The following is a 20,140-nucleotide window of genomic DNA, read 5'->3' as shown; positions in this document are numbered from 1 at the left end:
CGGCCCTGGGAAGACCATGGCTCTCTACAGGATCTGTCGGGAGTCTTTGCTGTTGCTTTTACTGCAAATTGTGCTAATTTGCTCCGCTCAGGTGAGACATAGGTGCTCTTACTTTTCTCTCCTGTCCTTTAAAGTATCTTTATAGGTGTTTACAGTATATCTGTGGCACTCAGTGATTTATAGAGACTTTATTCTACTTTTATGGTGTTTTATTTGTAATGCATTATTATGAAATAACAGATGCTGGTGTGTCTGTATGATGCTTACAAGTATTTTTAGTCTCCTGCGGTATCATATTTTATACTCAAATATGCATTTTCAGCTTGTCTGTAGTGCTCAGTATTTCAGTAAGTAGACCTTTTCCCTTATTTATGACAATATTAAATATTGTATATGTGCTACAGTGAGGTACTTGTACTTTATAGCACCTGGATTAAAATTCCTTGTATCCTTTTAACATTCCTTTAGGGATACAAGTGTACTTATAAGTCTCTTATAGTTTAAGCATTAGGTTTTCTTTGGTATGAGCTTAGTCTGCATTTGTATTGTAAAGTTTTTTCTTTCTGCAAATTACATCTTTGGATTACTGTGTGAGACATTTACAGGACCAGGAGGGGTGCAGTAATGTCATTTCTTTTAATTCATCACAAAATATACAAACGTATGCTCTCATATATCACGTTAATTATAAAAAAAGACATCGATAACTGTGGTCGATTCATCCCAGTGTGCACACCTGGCACCAATATAGTCCAGACAGCACCAGTAATCTAAACACATGCAGTTACTTATGTGGTACAATGGGACTAATATGGGAAACCAGGTTTAGTTTCATGACCTTTTCCCTCACATCATCCAAACAAAGAGACTCTATGTGAGCCGCCCTTCACACCAGCATCGTCTGATATTTGGAGATGAATTTCAGAAGGGAAAAAAGAGTAAAAACTGATTTTTTTGTGTGTGTGTGTTTTTTCTACAGAGGGGCCCAGTCGGTCCCAGAGGACCCCCAGGGCCCCCCGGAGTAGGTGGCGTTCCTGGAGTGGATGGTATTGATGTGAGTAGGCGTTTTGGTCTACTCTCAGTCATGAAGTTCAGTTTTCAGATTTTTGGGTCATAGCTGTGGATCAGAGCATTTCTGGGTTAATCCGATCAGTGAACAGTGAAGCAGGTTTTCATTGGTTTACACAAGAAAGCACCAAGAGGCAGCACAATTAAGTCCTTTGGGATATACGAATGTCACCTGGCTCATTCACCTTCATTGTAACCAGCGATGTTTCAGTCTAAAAAACATCTTGTACTTGGCTTTTTTTATTTAACCTACCTGACAAGGGTTCACAAATAAGCAAAAAGCTTTTAGAAGAAAGAGAAGGGGAACCATTCAATAAAAAGATATAAAACTTTTTTTTCATATGCTCAATTTGTGCACAAATACAAGCACTAAAAAAATCTTTTCTCAAACATCATTAACAGAAATTGATTCTTCCAATGTTTTTGTGTTGGTTCCTGAGCAAAACCCTTCTTAGTTGCTCAGTGCAAAGCAACTCTTGTTCTATATTTTAATATTTTTTATATTTAAAATCTTGTATTTTGGGAGTCAACAGTAGAGAGATGACAGGAAAAAAGCAGAGAGTGATGGTGCACAACAAAAGTATCTTAGCCATTGAACCAGGGGTGTTCTGGTTTTAATGTCTTGGTCTATCAGGGCACCAGTGGAAGCTCTAAATTTAGCTGAAAGATTAAAAGCTGCTTAAAGTTGAAGAAATGTTTTAGAAATCCATTTAAATAAACTCAAATATGTATCATGTTTGAACTGAAACAAGGTTATTTTTCTCAGTTTCTGAATTTTGCAACAAGCAAAATAGACTTTCCATTTTATGAGTTTTGGAAAATAAAAATAGAAATTGTTAAACATAAACTGAAACAAAACGCAATCATCTGAACATCTTCTCCATGTATCTTCAGGGCGACAGAGGAGAGGACGCAACAGTGGATGGCGGACCAGTCAGTGGATTTTAAATTTCACCTTTCACATGCAGAAATGTTTAATACATATTGACTTTGATGCTTATAACTCAAACCAATCGTATTAACATGAGGACACTTCTGCTTTCAGGGCCTTGATGGTGACAACGGCAAAGACGGACTTGCCGGAGTTGCAGGTCTTCCAGGCGCAGATGTAAGTGAAACAACATCTGAGTCACTGAGTGGTGCTAAACTACCACTTACACACATTTAACAGCTGGTCCTGCAGGCTCGCTCGTCTCTATTTCAAAACCCGTTTGGAGAAATAACAAAAGAGGCTGTTTGAGTTTGAATCCTCCAGCTGCCCGCAGGTTAAACTCTCCAATAAGTATAACCTTTGTAAGATCTGTGATAAAGGATCTTGAGATATTCAGATCTGCTGCTGTGTGAGGAGTTTTTTCTGGCTTCCTCTGAGCAAAAGTATGGAGAGAGAGAGAGAGAGAGAGAGAGAGAGAGAGAGAGAGAAACCTTGAATAAATCAATCTGGCTATTTAGGGGAGAGTCTCGGGTAGCTTCCTGACAGAAACAGGGGTCTTTTTGTGTGAAATCGAGGGGGGATCGGCTGCCCAGAGATGGCTGACAGGAGAGAACTGTATGCTGGGAAAGGCGGTGCAGAATGGACCCAGTGTGTCTGCTGTCTGCTGCGGTGATGCTGCTGAGAGCACACAGATGATGCCAGATTCAGAGTCTTGTGCACTGAAACAGAGAAAACATTTAAACCTATGCACCAATTTTTTTTTATTGTACCAAGTTTTCACAAACATACTTAAAGAAATCTAAGAGCAGTTAAAGGGACCAGTTTCTATCCTCATAGAAACTGGTCTAGCAGAAATCAACAAGAAAGGAACAAGAAAGGTTTAGTTTTGTGGGCAAGTTTTTCTGGAAATGTGGAAATCAACTTACTCACTTATTCATACTGATTTCTAGTCATACTGTAGGCTGAATGTCTGGTTTTAAGGGGTTGTTATGAGGCTAGTTAAGGGGAGGAGCTCGTGAATGGATAGCCACACCCTCCAAGTTAGTGTAATCTAGAGAAAGTTAAATGACTCACAGAGACTCTCACCTAAGATAACTTCAAAAAACAATCAAAAATTGAAGTAGCAGGGATCTGACTTTTAGTCTGTAGTATGGTTCGTGATACAAAAACACTGGGTCCTACATTTCCCATAACGCATCTCAGTAACACAAAGTTATTACAAACTCAACACCTCCAGTTTGGAACACAAGCTTCCTCTTATATTACTTTTAATAGCTATAGATTTGACAAATCCATAACGCCACCACAAAAGACACTATACATTCTTATAATAGGACTTCAACTAATGATTATTTTCATTATCGATTAATCTGTTATATATTAGACAAATATATTTGGAAGTGAACACAAAGGCAAAAATGTAATTTATCACAGTTTACAGTCTGACTGTACTTAACGCAGTTGTTGCAGACACAGTTCCTGTGTACGGGATTATTACAGTCATTTGAATGCGCTCACTGTCATTTTATACACAAGTAAAGACGTTTACATAATCTGAACAGACTGTTGGATTGTTTGACTGCTTGTGTTTGTTGAAGGGCTGCAGATAACAATAATTCTATTCATTAATTTATCAATTATTATTGTGGACTGTAGAATGTCAGTAAATCGTCAGTAACTGTCCATCACAAGTTCCAGGAACTTGTGGTTACTTTTCAAAATTTGTCTAACTTACAGATAACTCAAAAATAATTGTTTTGTTACTGTAGAACAGTATAAAACCCAGAAAATATTCATATTGGAGAAGATGGAACTGATAGTTTTGACATTCAAGCATAAAAAGTAGCTTCAATTATTATTCGATCCTCAAAATTGTTGATTTATTAATTAATCATTGTAGCTCTTGTTTGTTGCCCTGTCTGACCAGTAATACTTTGATGAGAACAGTGTTATAATTATCAATAGAAAGGACTCAATTAGTAATAAACTGCGCAGACATAGCAGCATGTCTGAAGTATCGTCAGAGCATATCTGAAGACATGCATAGTGTTTTAGTTTGTTGTTCACACAGGAAGTGATGAAAGAAGTTGTGTAATGAATGAAAAAGCAGACCCTGAGAGAAGTATATTGTAGTAACTTGTAATTTGGGTAGTAATTTGAGATGAGGTTGCTGTTATTCCCAATATGTCTCTTATATGTAGTTGCAGGTTGTTTGTTTGTTGCTGCTTTTGTTTTTGCTTTCATGGCTTCCTACAGTACATTCACTGAATAATCTGAATGTTATAGGTTTATGCTCTACTACATGTAAAATAAACTTTAATGCTCTATGCAGGCGGTAATCGTCATTTTAGAAATAAAACCTACAATATATTAAGTTTGGGCAAAGTGTAGTTTCCCAACAAAATTATCATCATATCTGCCAAAATTACCAACATTTGTAAGTGTAAGGAATAACTTTGAAATGTCTTCACTCAACAACAATTTTAACATATTTATCCTGTTTGTATTAAAACAATATGTGTGCAAAGTGTAAACAATGTTGTGTGCTGTATCTTAAAATGAATTTATTTTGTAATGTACTGATTTCTCTGTAGGGACCAGTTGGACCTCCTGGAGATCCAGGTGCAGTGGGTGCACAAGGGCCAAAAGTAAGTTTATAATCTATAAATTTGATTGAATTAGTTGTTTTTTGTTGATTTTCACACAGGGTCGTCTGCAGAGATGTTTTCTACAGCCAGACCTGGAAGGACTGAAACACACTTCATTCATCTCTGCTCACACCTCATTTATTCTTTTGATATATTTTGAATGTTCAGCAGTAGGATTACACTTGTCACTACTGTGAATCTTCTTATATCATTTCTGATATTTCTGATATCAATTCACATTTCTGTTTCTGTTTTCAGGGGGATCCTGGAGCACGTGGCCCTACTGGAGAGCTCGTAAGTGTAGATAACAACTATAACAATCATTCAGGACTCCAGATGTTTAGTTTGGGGGGTAAAAAACAGATTCTTTAATCTTTTAATTTCAGAAATAACCAGATTAAATTAGTCAACATAAATGCAGATTCTGTACAGATTTGTGTGAGATGACGCTTAGTAGGGGTTAAAATGTAAAAGCGCATTACAAACTGCTCAGTAAATTGACACAAACTCTAGAAAACAGTGCTTGATGTACTCTATGAGTTGCATTAATCAGTATATGTGTAGGAGTTAAATACACAGAGTTCATAATTTACACCATCCATCACTGAAAACTCTTATGTAGTAAAGCAATAGTATACACTTTATTTGATATATCCTGCACATATTATTTCATGTATTGTTTATTTTAAGTAGTTAATGTATACTCTAAGTGAACCACTGTTACTACAATAATAAAATCTAATCTGTTTTGACACTGTCATTTCTGTCTCACAGGGTGTAGGACCTGATGGGCTTGATGTGAGTATCTACAGCTCAGTATCTTATTTCTTCAATTCAGACTAGCATGTATAAGTAAACACAGTGGTGACTGTGAACAGGCTGTTTTTAGGTTCTTTTCATTGATTTAACTGCAACTGAACCTGCTTAGTATCACAATGGACAACCAGGATTTTTGCACTGATACTATTTTCAAAATTGCAGCATGAGATTTTTGGATTAATCGCTGCCTGAATGCAGGAATGCAGCAGTTCAATCCAAATGTTGTTAAAATCAGACCAAATTTAGTGCTTGATACAAAGATTATCAAACAAACCATATAATGTAAGCTTATGAAAGTAATGATCATTATCGTTAATATCAGTGTGTCGAGGTCTTTATGCTGAATAACGATGAAAGAGGACTTAAATGTGTAAAAACCCTTATGGCAGAGTGAGGGATCACAGCACTGTCCATGCTGTGTAAAGAGTAATTTAACGGAACATTGTTGTTTATATGATCTCTGCTGGATTGGGCTGCACCAGCTGTCACTAAAGTTGTGTATATAGTCCCATTTAGTAACTACTAACTAGTTTCAAACTACTGATTTACTAAATCAGGTTGCACCATTAAAACTTAAGAATTCTTTTTTTTGGCTAGTAGCGATCTACACCTCTACGTAAGAACTTGTTTGTGTGCAACCAGTTTGAATTAAAACTTAGCTAATACTTACTTTATAACTACGAACACCTGGTGCATCCACTTCCTGGTCTGTAAACACACCCAACAGTGATGTCATGTTGTAATTACCACACCCTGGAGTGCACTTCTACATCCCTGCAACCACCAGGGGTCAGCAAAAACTATTTTGTTCTGCGTTAAATTACTCTTTAATATCACTATATTCATATGAACTGTTGCATAATGTGGCAAAATGGCTTTTCTGCAAATAGACTGTTAATAGTAAAGACATTTTGTTCTTTAACAGGGTATTCCAGGGACAGATGGGCTACCAGGTGAACTGGGTAAAGTTGGACCCCCTGTAAGTAAACTAGCACAGTGCCATTATTATTTTAAACTTAATAGATTTTTGCCTTTAAATCAATTTGAATGAAGCTAACGAAGATCAATAAAAAGTTGCATGAAGCTTTAAAGTGAAATGTACTTCTTGTCTGTGCATGTATTCAAAGTTTTGTATCTGTCACAGGGAGCAAGAGGCCGGAGAGGTCAAGTGGGTCCTCCTGGTCCTGCTGGGGCTCGGGTAAATACCACAACTGTTTTCTTATGGTTATGGGGGGGACAGTGAACAGCGGGCAGCTCTCGGATATACACTATGGGGATGTTTGATACAATGATGTAAAGAAAGTACCATTTTTATGGTCTTTGAAACCATGATTATCACTGTCCACACAATAAAATCCCCAAAAAAGTTGTAATTTGTATGAAAAAAAGAATGAAAATTCAAATGCACTGTTTTTCTTCTAGGGGCCTCCCGCAGTGTATCAAGGCGAGGACCTGGTAAGTTTGATCCTAAAGTAGATTCATTAAAACAACTAATCAGCAAAATCCTTTAACCTTTAAAGTTTTTTAAATACTGTAACTTTTACATGTTTTCTGCATAGTAGATAATACACATCAATATAAAACACAGGAATGAGCTTTCAAGGATGGTACCACAAAACTTTGGCATAGCAAAGCGGTGCATTTTTGTGTTTTTTTGGTTTTATTTCGTATATACACAGTTGGATTTCAGTTATTTTACATAACTACTAATGATTTTATAAGATATACTTGATTCACTCAATCGCACAGATTACTGTGCATTATTATAGTAGCAGCTAATGTAGCCTGTAGTTGCTAGCCTCCACCATGGTAACCTCACTTCTTTCTAACTTCATATTTTCAAACTTCAAACTTGAGGCAATTCATCAGATGTCACACAGCTCCCTGGAGACCAAAAAAAAAAGTCTTTCGACTACTTTATTATACATATGCAGTAGTACTCCACAACACCTGGAAACAAACTTTGATGTGGAAAATTGTTTAATTCTCCTTCAAGAGTCCACAGCCAATCAACGACATTTAAAAAAAACAAGAAGCCTCAAAATACAGATTTGAACAACATTATAATTAGATTGGGTACATTAGATGTTGATTTTTAGACAACATAAGCTGATGGAGGCAAAGCTGCTAATCCCCACATTCATCGGCTTTATCACACAAACTGACTTTCATTTTAAACTCTAAAAAGCTCCACTGAGCATATACAAAAATATAAGATTTTCAAGGAAATAATCAGCAATACCTTTCATAGGATTTGTTATAAAATGTCTAAAATATATAAAATCGTATTTGTTCATCTTCCCTGTTCTTGCTAGCGGGGTTTACTGTCAGTGGAGCCCCCTGGTGGCAGGCCTCTTCCATGACCTCAAATAGGCTGTTATGTTTTTCAGTGTCCCAATGCCTGTCCTGCTAGTCTGAATGGACATCCTGGTCTCTCTGGCATGAAGGTAAGTAACATTTCACTGAGGCTGATCATATTTCTTATTGACTGATTGTATTTATGACATTCCGTTCGCCTTTTATTTTCCCGACTTATCAAATACAATTTAAGATTAACTCGCTGTTTCCTTGTGAAGGGCCACAAAGGGATTAAGGGTGAATCTGGTGAGCCTGGAAGACAAGGACACAAGGTAAAATACTTTTATCCTCCTTCTTTTCAATGTATTACACACTGAGCAGCCTCTATGGGCCATACTAATTTCTTGGACATTTTCAGTGTAATTTGCTAATAACAGTTCATTTTTAGGGTATTTTACAAAAACGGTGGTGCAATTTGGTACCAATTACAAAAAAAGTGAAAAAAGTGTTAAGTTGGTTGGTAAGTTTAGATACATGACAATTCAGTTATCATTGTTTAATTTTGTGTGTCAAACTACATATTAGGATATTGGATTATTTCTTAAAAACATCTACTACATTTCTTCTAACCTACATGACATAAGCTTTTTGAGTAGTAACATTGAATTAAATTGTTGACAAATGTCCTGGAAATTACAGAAAAAGTTCATTAATACTCACTCATTATAAAGATAATAGGAAACAACCCAATATGCAAATACATAGTTTGAGCAAAATAAAAATACTTACAACTTTTTCTATTTTTCTTGTAATTGCACCAAAAAATGTTTACAAAATGTTTTTTAAAAAACAGTTACATACCTGCAAATTACTCTGGAAATGTTTGATATATTCATTCACTGTAGAGTCTAAGTGTCAGTAATTATAAACCAACAAACATAAATTTACAGTATGATTAGTTGCAAATATGAGACACTTTCCTCTATGCTTATTAAAGTTTATAGCTGTTGCTTTTACAAAATTCCATAACGCTACAGTTTTAAAAAGTTGACAAAACAGATTTTCAAACATTTTTAAGTCCTAAAATGATGAAATGTCTGGGTTTTGTTCTCTTTCAGGGAGAGGAGGGTGACCAAGGACCAACAGGGGAAGTCGGATCTCAAGGACTACCAGTAAAATATTTCACCATTCTCTCTCAACTCACCATCATACTGAAAAAATCCCACCACACACATCTAGTGAATACAGTCAAACATATTAACATGGGACATGTTTGTCTTCTTTCCTCTCCGCTGAGTAATTTTAGGGCCCAGGTGGAAAAAGAGGCCTCTCAGGAATAATGGGCTCCAAAGGTGACAAGGTAAGAGGTCATACACAATGATGGAAATCCCACAAGCTATACAACATGAAATGATTTCCACTGTGGTCATTAATGGAAGAGAATAAGCTTAGTGTCCCATAATGATGTTGCTGAATGTTTGAAAAACATTTGTGAGTCGAAGATGAATCATTTTCACATTTAAAAAACAAAATTGTGGGTTTTAAAGATTACGACAGCAATACTTCCTAAGGTAGAAGATAACATGTACTCTCATTACAGGAAGTTATTTGAACAACTAAATATAAAGGAACCAGTACAAAGTATTGCAAGGATATTAATACCTGAAATTGACCAGTTATAACACAACATACACTGAAAGCTACAAGTGACTTAAGTCTTGTACTGGTACCAGTCTGAGAAACATAATTAGACACTTTGAATGGCTGGTAAATGATCAATTATCAATTGATTTTGAATATGTAGACTTTTTGGTAAATGTTTTACCCTAGACCTACGAGGAACCATATAATAAATCCTCACTTGCCATTTTATGATGCCTGAGTCTGTTAATGACCTTATTATTATAGATAGATATACTTTCTTGATCCCCAAATGGGAAACCACAATAGTCACCTCATGCCAACAATATATAAATATACAAAACACAAAACAATAAAAACTCGCTAACACAGAGAATATAAAATAATATAAAACATTATAATAAATAATCCTAAAAGCTTCTTAATACTACAGCATGTCACTGAAAACTCAACAAACTCAACTGCAGCAGGCACAGAGGACTTCTCAATCATTGTGATGATCATAGCAAAGCACTGAATCATAATAAAAAAATGTGTTTGTAACTTGAACAACTTTCTGTTCTTTTAAAACAGGGACCTCGTGGAAAACCTGGTGATTTAGGTCCTCAGGGTATCCTTGGAGGCCCGGTAAGTCCCTCATTATCATCTCCACTAACACTTATTATTTATACAAAATACTGATAAAAAACGTATTAATACTTTTTTTTTTAGGGTGATCCTGGTCAAAGAGGAAAAATAGGTGAAACCGGGCCAAGGGGAGTGTCGGTAAGATCTTAATCATGAACTAGACCCAAAGTGCATCTAGTTCACATGTAACCTTACTATTTGTCATGTCTTGCATCTCGGTTTACTTTAATTTATTTAGTTTCTCCTGTCAATGCTTCATTTGTTATTTACGTTTGATAATGTGTTTGTCTGCAGGGGGAACGAGGTCCATCTGGAATCAGAGGAGTGCCAGGGCCAAAAGGAGAGGCTGTGAGCACTGCTAGACTTTCTTAATCAATCAATAACCTCCATATAAATCCACTTTTCCACCTAACATCTGTCCTTTCTTCTGCTTTCCTCACCACCCATCCACCATCTTTCATGCCCTCTTGCATACATTTCTACCTTCTTACCTGCTGTAAGGGATCCAACCCAGTAAATACCGATGTTTTACCCGATACGGTTCCTTATGCAGCTTAACAACACTGAGTATCAATTCAACCATCCTCACAATATGCTGATGGCTGCAAATAATTACTTTCACTTTCTCAGTTAGTCAATTAGTTGTTTGCTCATAAAATATCAGAACATGGTATCAAATTGACGATCAGTGTTTTCCAAAGACCAAGATGAGCTCCTCAAATGTCTTGTTGTCCCGACCAACAGTCCACAACCCAAAGATAATAGAAGACAAAATATTCACATTTAAGAAGCTTGAACCAGAGAAATCTATAGTATTTTTTCTTCAAAAATGATTAAAAATGATCAACTTTCTGTCAATCAACAAAATGACTAAATACCCTTTACAGACCATTCCCTACTCATTATATGATCTTCCTTACTCTTGTATTTTTTGTCTACATTTAAAAGAGAAACACATTTATGTGAATTTTAGATTTCATCTGTATCACATTGCTCTATCTCGTGTCAACAGGGCCTCGCTGGTCCAGATGCTCGTGAAGGAATACCCGGACTGCCAGGGTCGAAGGTAACACATAACTATAGTAGTAGTGTTTAAAAGGGGTTTTTGACAGAAAACCTGTTTTTGGCAATTTAAGAATTTTAGAAGTGTGCTTTTAGTGCTTTTAGTTGACATTTGCAGGTTAATGGTTTTTGTTGTTATTCAGGGTCTTCCAGGGAAAAATGGGGCTCCAGGTGATGCCGGCACTCAAGGTCTGCCTGTAAGTATGACCTTTGACCTTTGAAACATCCCCAATTCATCAGAAAATTGCCTTTTTGATCTCAGATGTTGATGTTTAACACAATGTTCTCCATGTAGGGTATGCCAGGCTCTTATGGCCAGAAAGGTGTCAGTGGTTCGAAGGTATGCTGAAACATATGCATCTATTATTACAATACTGATTGTAGTGTGATGACATGATACCAGTACTATATTTTTACCACTACTTACTAACAGCAATGTCCAGATAGAATAATATTAATCAAATGAACTGCAATGTTTTCGTCTTTTTGTTACCAGGGTAACACAGGTGATCCAGGAGTTGTTGGACAGATGGGATCTTCAGGGAAACAAGTAGGTTGAGTGATTTGTACAGGGATTTCAGAAGTGTTTTAAGGGTCAAAATATTTCCTCAACAAGACAAGAAAACTAATGTCACCAGCTCTAAAATGATGTTTTATTTGTTTCCAGGGCGAGCGTGGCGAGCAGGGAGAAGTGGGACCTGTTGGAGCCCGAGGAGGACCAGTGAGTTAATAATCAGTTTCCATGTAATATTTTTAACTTAAAGCTGCAAGGTACAGTTTTTCCTCCTTAAGACAGGAGAAATCCTCAGGTATTAATTGAATTACATGCAGGAGAATGTAGGATATTTCTTTTAGTCATTATTTTATGTCATAGAGTTTCATATTTTAGCTTGTAGTCCAACTAAAGTGGGCTCATAACCAAGTGCAGAACATTTTTCTGAATCAGAGTCCATCAAAGATCAAAGTTAGAACTGACTTAAAGGAGCAGCATGAAGGATTTAGTGCCATCTAATGGTGAGGTTGCTGATGCAACCAGCTGAATACCCCTCCCCTTCCAGGCTAATAGGAGAAGCTACAGTGACCGAAAAAATCGCGGAAACAGCTAAAGGTCCAGTGTTTGGTTTGTCCATTTTGGGCTACTGTAGTTACATGGCATTGCAGCATGGTGGGTTCAATAGAAGAGGACCCTATAACTTGATAAGAAGGATCAAATCATATCTGCAGTTTTATATCATGCACTTTGCAGTTTCAACATTACCACACTGTGCAATCTGATGTGGTAAATTATCTCACTGTCAGAAGGAAAATACATTTTCAAAAGAAAACAGTGTGCATGTTGATCTAATGATGATCTAATAACTGCCACATAAAAGCCAGTTAACAGTTACTCTTTACTAAGCAAAACTTGTTAATATAACTGCCTCCACTTATTGCATTATTAATTTATTACTGGTATGAAAAAGAACAAAACGTGTTTTGATGTATTTCATGACCTTCGTTTTACATTTTCATATTCAATTCAATTAATAGTTGAGTCAGGTTGGTGTCTTGATGCACGCTAATAGGCCAGAAATTACAAATAATGTTCAGCTCTCAATTTTAAATATTTCTTTTAATGGTGCTTTGATGCATGAAGGCCTGTCTGTGTTCAGCTGCTCTTCTTTGTTTCAGGGTGAACGAGGAGAAAGAGGAAATGTTGGACCTATAGGAGCACCGGGAGGCAGGGTAAGACCCGAGAGAGAGAGTCTGTTTAATGTAAAGAACACAATCTGCCCCAAAACCTTCATCAATGACTGAGTCTTTGTCGGAGAACAAAATCTCCAGAAAGCAGTCGTATAGAGGTGAAAGTGACAACAGATTACTGCCAGTGGTTTCACTGAAGCATCTTCAGAGTATGTTTGTCTTTGCTGCTTTAAAACGAAGACGAACTAAAGATGAAATCGACATTCAGATCAGAATTAGCAATGATAAATTCATTTGAATGCAGCATCCCTCCCTGCTCTGCTACTTCCCTGTGGGTGCAACAATTACATAAACACAACTTTCACAGCCCGAATCGATGTTGGTGAGCATTCAATGGGAAATTAACATATTAGATCTGATAAATCATACATTGATGTGTTAATGAAGATTTTCCACCATATTTTACAGGTCAAAGTTAAATCAGATTGAACTCAAAGCAAAGTGAACAAGGCAAGATCCATTTATGATCCTCTCGTGCATCTTTAGTCATCTGGGAGCTACACAGAATAATAAACACATGGTAATCCCACTTGGATCTTAAAAGGAGACACATGCAAATCAAACTGGGCAGCTCTCCCAGTGACAGAGGATGAGGCAATTGGAGAAGCAGGGGATATTTAAAATATGAATTGCTCTGCAGGTCAGTTTGTTAAAGTAAAAGGAAATCATAATTGTGGATCAACTGTATAAACCAACTATTTTACAGCATAGATAAAAGCCATATGTTAATGTTTGGTGTAAAAGTCATATTGTCATGTTTAATCATATTCATCAATTACAGGAGAATATACTACATTAATATTTAAGTATTTACTGTGATAGGCTCAATTCTTGTACGATTTTGGTTAATTTAACAGTTGAGAACTTCACAGTCTTGATACCTCCAAGGAGTTAGATCAAAAACTGAAGAATTACTGGTTGACAGTAACATTTAAACAATGCTTGTGCAGATGAAATTGTCTGAAAATTATGGTTTATTACTAGAGGACTGTAGGACTAGCTTCACAATATGAGATAAAGCATTGGGACATTAGAAAAAAAATACTTCTCAATGTAAATTTAGTCAGATTAATTTGTTTATTTTCTTTAAAGCCCTTTTAAAAAGCACTGCCAAATTTGTGGTAAATATGAGGTCAGTGCAGGCTGGAAACTGTTACTGGAGAGCTTTCATTTTAGGTTCAGAGAGTTTACACCTTTGCCAGAGATAAACAATTATCCACATTTTTGTTGCACAAACAGGATTCAATCAGTTTAACTTCTTAAACCTGCAAACACACTCGTAAGGTTAGGGATCAAATCTCTTTCTCGGTTATAGTCTGAATCACAGGTATGGATGGTATTGACACACGTCACTTGGCAGAAAACTCTGATATGGAGCTATTATTTATTTATTATTAAGAATAATTAAATTATTTCTAAGTCAAAATCTGTCTGCAAAGCTTTGTGAAGTTTCTTAGATTCCCTGCTGGCAGGATAACAAATTGCCAGCAGGGTAAAAACATTCCTTCTTTAGTCAAAATAATTAAATCTCAGAGAAAAACAACAGGATTATTATAATACTGTTGTTAGGGGAAAAGACACGAGTAAAAGGAGAGCAAAGATTGATGAAGCAAAGTTCAATCAGGCTGAAACTATTAAAAGTGTTGCAACCTCCTAGATCTTATCAGCATGTCCGTGGATTTGCTGTATGATCCAAAGTGTCGACTAATCCAATCTACTGTATCAAAACTAAGAGATCTGCCCTGAAATATAAAGCGAGGAATGAGTGTTAATGAATCTTGAACCTATTATTGAACAACAGGATCATTCAACAAAATAAACCTTGTATCTTGCTCAGACATCCACTGCTGGGAAGTGAAGCCTTGTGCTTTGCTGTTATTATAAAGAGTGGCATGTCTTTATGAACCTCTGTGCCTGCAGTTAAGTCTGTAATCCGCCGGTGAGCGGGCATGAATAGCCTCTTGTTATGGACGTCTGAAGGCCCAAGGGGGGGTTTTCTGCAACTCAGGGGGGGATTCAGGGCAGGAAAAGAAGCTGAGAAGCCCTGAAAGAGCTCTCTGTTCCCCAGGAATGTTTGAAACCGGTCGGTTCACTGTACACCTCAATCTGCACCCGCACACACCCAGAAACATCTGAGGGAGGGTTGGGGGGTTCCTCAAGAGCCTCAACGCTCATCAATGTGAAGCTGGAAATAAAATGTTTTTCTGTAGAAGTGGTCAAGTTGAGGTTGGCCATAGTAACTTTTCTCAACTCTTCTCACAGTCGACTTGTGTTGTGACTCTGAGTGTGTGTGCGTGCATGTTTTTGTGTGTTTATTTTTTTAAATTTATGTGGTTGTGTGTTTTAACAGGGAAGCAAGGGGGATCTGGGACTTCCAGGACTTCCTGGTCCCGCTGGTTATCGTGGCCAGAAGGGCGACAGAGTAAGATTTTGAAACAAGAAAACACAAAAAAAGTGAAGCAAAGTCAATTTTATTTGTATAGTGAAATATCACAAATCACAAATGTTATACTATATATATATATACATACACACACACACACACACACATATATATAGGAAAAGTCTAATTACACTTCTGCCCTCTGAATACTTGCTGTTTTCTTTTCACATCTATGGAAGCTAGTCCAACAGATTAATTTAAACATGTGTTTCCTGTTTTGGTTCGAGCTCCAGCTGCTCCAACAGATTCAACCAGGCGGATGTGAAACACTGCTTCATTGTGTTTGGATGGACTGAATTCATCAAGTGTCTTTCATCTCCACTTTTAATACATCATCACATTACCAAACTACACAATGTACTGCAGCTCTGATCAAAATGTATTTATTACCTGCATCATAAATGTATCATTATCAGAACAGTGACTCCTCTATTTCCAAGCACAGAGCAGCAACTTGTCTATTGGCTGACCGAGCATTGAACAAAAGTGAAGTTCGACTTGCCGTAGATCGTACCTAAACAGGAAACGCATGCTTGAATTTGTCTGTTATTTGGGCTTCCATTGAAGTGAATAGGAAGAAAAGGAAAACAAGATTGAGTTTTCGATAAATAGTACATTCTTATAATTTCTTCCACATCTTTGGTATGGGTGTAAAGCACATGTATCAGGTTTCCTCCTCCTCAGTATTCAGGTGACAAATAAATAAGTTAAACATTTCTAGTTGGGTTTGACTTCTTCTAATTGTCCATAAACTAAATCATTACTGTAAGTAGTTTTAAATAATTAAATGTTCATTCTGTCCTTTTTTTCAGGGTGCAGTTGGTCTGGATGGTCCAAAGGGAGATCAGGTATGTTTCATATGCTGTAATAGTTCATCTGCTATTAAAACCCCCCCAAACAGATTACAGTGTTAAATCGGAGCAAATTAAATGCTAACAAATCTGTCATGTGTCTGTATTTCAGGGATCTGCCGGCTCTGAGGGAACACCAGGAGATAGTGGAGAACTGGTGAGTGATCGACTGCTGAAACATCTGCTTTTGACTGTTTTCATCTAGACAGAAGTGTTTGTTTGTTGAGTTGAAAGTCAGCCTGTCAATAATCTATTGATTAAGTGTAAGCAGCATAGTGAGCAATACAATAATAGAGTCTGCTTAATGATGAAATGTTTGCATTGAACAAAACAATATGTGTGCACTGTTTTGCTGCTTTGACAATTTTGTACTGTTTACTATATTTTGGTTACAGTCAGTATACACCTTTTTTATTACATATAAAATTATATTTGCATATAACTGATTTTAACCATTTGGAGCGTACCATAGACAACTGTTTATATATGTCATCGTTTGTTTGTTTGTTTTAGTTATTTTTTCAAGGTGTCATTAAGTGTTGTAAATCCCCCAAATTAGCACAACCTATCCAGTGATGTCACACAAATAAGATGTACTATGATGTAAAATGTAAGGAAAACAGGAAATAATTGTAGAAAACACACAAAACTCGCATGTGGAGATTCATAATTTTAAATAAAAAAAACATGAAGAAGAAATTTGGCAACATAGAAAACACAAAATGACTTTCAGAAATGGCCCAGAACAGTTTTGGCTGCCTCATTTGACCCATTCTTCCAATTCTAGCCTCCAAAAAGATGTTTTTTTGCCCCATAACTAATTTTAACTGTGATGTGTTTCATGGCAGTTTCAGACATTCAGACACTTCTTTACCTTTGCCTTTCCAGATTGTTATTATTTTATTTCTTACTTAAACAGAAGGTGAGAATTTAATTGCACAATAAAAATCCTTGAACCTTGAATAACAAAATATTTTCCCCTCCTCTTTGGCGCCCTCTACTGGACAACGTCTAAAAACATCTCTGCTGCAGCATCTTCTGTTTCTACAAACTATGGATATGGATGTAACATTTTTGCAGACATATAATTATTTATGTCTGTGTATAATTATGTTATCTCTCTTCCAGGGTGATCAAGGTGAACTAGGAGAGAAAGGATCGGTATGTTCACCTAAACACAACATCATTATCACATCACATCTTAGGGAACATTTACAGCTGCACTACAAAAGGTTTTACTGTATGTCTCAACTTTACAAGATGTTATATGACTTCTTGTTGATTAAAATAAAGAAAAGCCTGAATGCTTCCTGAAAGAATTATCTTCATTGTTAACATCCTGTAACTGTTCAGGGAGCAAAATCAGCTGCTTCTCTGCAGGCTATGGGATATTTTGAGTTTTGGCATCAAGTGATAATCCTCATGAAGTGAAGAATTTATTTTATTAACAGCTTTTCCTTCTTGTTTATAATCACACTCTTCCTTTTTCCTGAGTATATTTAATGATATTTAAGGTTGTCATGTTTCTTATCATCTGTCAGTGATTAGATTATAATATTAGATGTTTTAGAAGATTTAGTTCACCATGAATCTTGCTCTATCTTCATCTAGTCAGTCTAACTTTTAGTGTCTAACCTGCTCTTGTTGCTCACAGACTGGCCCACCAGGTGAGACAGGAAATAAAGGACCCGAGGGCGGCCGAGGACAGCAGGGGAAAGAGGGCAAATCAGGCCAACTAGGACCCCGTGGCATGCAGGGCGACATGGGGGTACCAGGTCTTCCAGGGGTGCAGGGAGCAGCGGTGAGATGTTTAATCTTTGAATTCATGAGACTTAAAGGATAATTCTAGTTATTAAGTGCATTTCCAAAAAGAAAGGAATAAAACATCATACAGTGTTTTAGTGGTGTTTTCTAATTCAGGTTCAGCTATACAGAGTTAGCATGTGATGGTCGACCACAGCATCAACATCTGTTTTTGTCCAAACAGGGAAAATCAGCGACAGATACACATATCAAACAAGTCTGCATGAGAGTAATGCAAGGTAAGTGTTTGTCAACTGCTTTAAACTCATTCTGTAGTTTCCACTGTTTTACATGCTCCTAAAACTTCACATCTCCAAATCAGTGAAATGGAAGTGAGTAGCTATTTTAATATCTTTGTATTAAAAGTTAATTTGGAAAAACACCAACTCACAACTCCAATGTGTATTTCCTCAAATGTCCTGAAGAGTCAGTGTAAGCAACTTTTTTCCTTCAGTACAGAGTAGTTACATTTTCTCAAAACCTAAATAAACATCACTACTGAATGTTTTGTGTGATTTTGGTGAATTGATCTTTAAAAAAAAAAAAATCTACTGATGATTATACATACGTATCTAATAACTGATGCACATCCTGTTTAAATTGTGAGACTACGCTGTAAATAAAAAAAAATATATAAATTTCAAACATGTCCTCTTGTGTCACAGAGCAGCTGGCTCAGCTAGCCGCCAGCCTGAGTAGGCCTGAGTCAGGTATTGCTGGAATACCTGGTCCCCCGGGCCCTCCTGGACCTCCAGGCCCTTCTGGAGAGAACGGTTTCCCTGGACACACCGGATCACGAGGACTACCCGGTCTGAAGGGTCCACCTGGGCTACTGGGTCGCAAAGGCATCAAAGGTTAGATCCAGATTAGCAGTTTGATGATCATATTTATGTTTTTGATTATTGTTCAAGTGAAGCGCAAAACTGTGCAGGAAATGAAAAGAAAGACAGAAATTGGAGAGAAGATTCTGCTGTAAAAAAACAGACTGCGATTATGGGGACAGAGTTATTTACCTTTAATTCTATTGCAGTCCAGTGAGGAATGAAGGCAACTACTCACTTAGCCAATGTGACATGAATAGCATCTTAGCTACTAATGTGAAGTGTGGCAATACTGAGGTCAATAAAATTATCGAGGTCATGTCCACGTATCATATGATAAGTCCATATCATAGACTGTATATAGGTCCATATCTAGACGTGATGATCATGTTGTCAATCAAGGCCAAAAATGCAACAAATCATACCACTTTCTTCTAGCCAACAGCTCAAAACGACATATTAAATCTTCTCTTTTTTAAAATGTCTATCCTTTTTTTTGGTCCTGCAGTACATCCCCCCCCACCCCCCTCTTCATGATCCCCCCTTAGGGATCAGTCATGTTCCTCTTAACGTTAATGAAGAGGAGTGAAGTCTGAGTCTGAACTCTGAGCTAATTATAGTCATTTCAATTAAGTGTTTCCTCTTGTCTTCCCGCTCTGCAGGTGACCAGGGTGACAGAGGGGACAGAGGACCCACAGAGAGAGGAACCAAAGGAGCACCGGGCGCTCCTGGTCTGCCAGGTAATTGACGGATGCAGGGTGGATATCTAATTTAAGAATAAATGTCCTCATTTCAGACTCTGCATCCTTGAACGAACAGCATGTAAAACCATTACAGCACATTTACTCATTGATTTAATTGATTACTAAATAATAATAATAACAGGTGAGTAAACGGTCAGAGGTCAGTTCTGCGTTTAAAAAAAAATCGGCACTGAACTTGTTGCTTGTTTCCTGTCAGGTAATGCCGGCAGAGCAGCTTATGGCACAGATGGCCGTGACGGACAGCGGGGACCTCGTGGCGTTCCCGGTAATCACGGCGTTCCTGGGCCTCCTGGTCCCGCCGGTCTCAATGGTTACTGTGAGTCGTCACAGTGCATTCTGCCCATGGTGGCGTCGCCGGTTTCGGCAAAGGACACCAGCATGAAGGGCCCCAATGAGATGTGAGGAAGGGCTGAAAGCTGAACTGGAGGAAAACTGAGAGACTCAAGGAGAAACCAGCACTCCTTGGAAGATTTGGAAGATTTGTCTTTTTTGGGTTTTATCATTTGGTTTGTCTTTTTTGGGATTTTTTTTTTCTCTTCCAGCCATCTTTGTGGTTAGAAACAGACATGAGGGTGGAAAATGAACAGCAGACACTCCTTAAAACAAAAAAGTTTCAATTTT

At 37.2% G+C, this 20,140-nt stretch overlaps 1 protein-coding gene across 1 annotated transcript; it reads left to right on the top strand.

Moving 5' to 3' along the window:
* Nucleotides 1–16: 16 nt before the first annotated feature.
* On the top strand, nucleotides 17–19,921 carry col9a1a (collagen, type IX, alpha 1a). Its single transcript, XM_062426355.1, has 32 exons — nucleotides 17–91; nucleotides 980–1,054; nucleotides 1,963–2,001; nucleotides 2,114–2,176; nucleotides 4,594–4,647; nucleotides 4,906–4,941; nucleotides 5,422–5,445; nucleotides 6,392–6,445; nucleotides 6,611–6,664; nucleotides 6,889–6,921; nucleotides 7,857–7,913; nucleotides 8,043–8,096; nucleotides 8,883–8,936; nucleotides 9,071–9,124; nucleotides 9,979–10,032; nucleotides 10,117–10,170; nucleotides 10,327–10,380; nucleotides 11,045–11,098; nucleotides 11,238–11,291; nucleotides 11,390–11,434; nucleotides 11,591–11,644; nucleotides 11,762–11,815; nucleotides 12,766–12,819; nucleotides 15,188–15,259; nucleotides 16,093–16,128; nucleotides 16,244–16,288; nucleotides 17,260–17,292; nucleotides 17,786–17,932; nucleotides 18,119–18,173; nucleotides 18,600–18,788; nucleotides 19,418–19,495; nucleotides 19,716–19,921. Exons 1-32 carry the CDS (start codon nucleotides 17–19, stop codon nucleotides 19,919–19,921), a joined length of 2,064 nt encoding a protein of 687 aa, XP_062282339.1.
* Nucleotides 19,922–20,140: the final 219 nt, after the last annotated feature.

The sequence above is a fragment of the Scomber scombrus genome, chromosome 2 (assembly GCF_963691925.1).
Source record: "Scomber scombrus chromosome 2, fScoSco1.1, whole genome shotgun sequence".
Taxonomy (NCBI): Eukaryota; Metazoa; Chordata; class Actinopteri; order Scombriformes; family Scombridae; genus Scomber; species Scomber scombrus.
This window is presented reverse-complemented; position numbering and strand designations above follow the sequence as displayed.

Bases quoted from the DNA above. Each gene is read 5' to 3' on its own strand.
- col9a1a (XM_062426355.1), top strand. From the start codon at position 17: ATGGCTCTCTACAGGATCTGTCGGGAGTCTTTGCTGTTGCTTTTACTG. The intron at 8,937-9,070 runs GTAAAATATTTC...GAGTAATTTTAG, and splicing joins TCGGATCTCAAGGACTACCA to GGCCCAGGTGGAAAAAGAGG. The intron at 19,496-19,715 runs GTAATTGACGGA...GTTTCCTGTCAG, and splicing joins GGGCGCTCCTGGTCTGCCAG to GTAATGCCGGCAGAGCAGCT.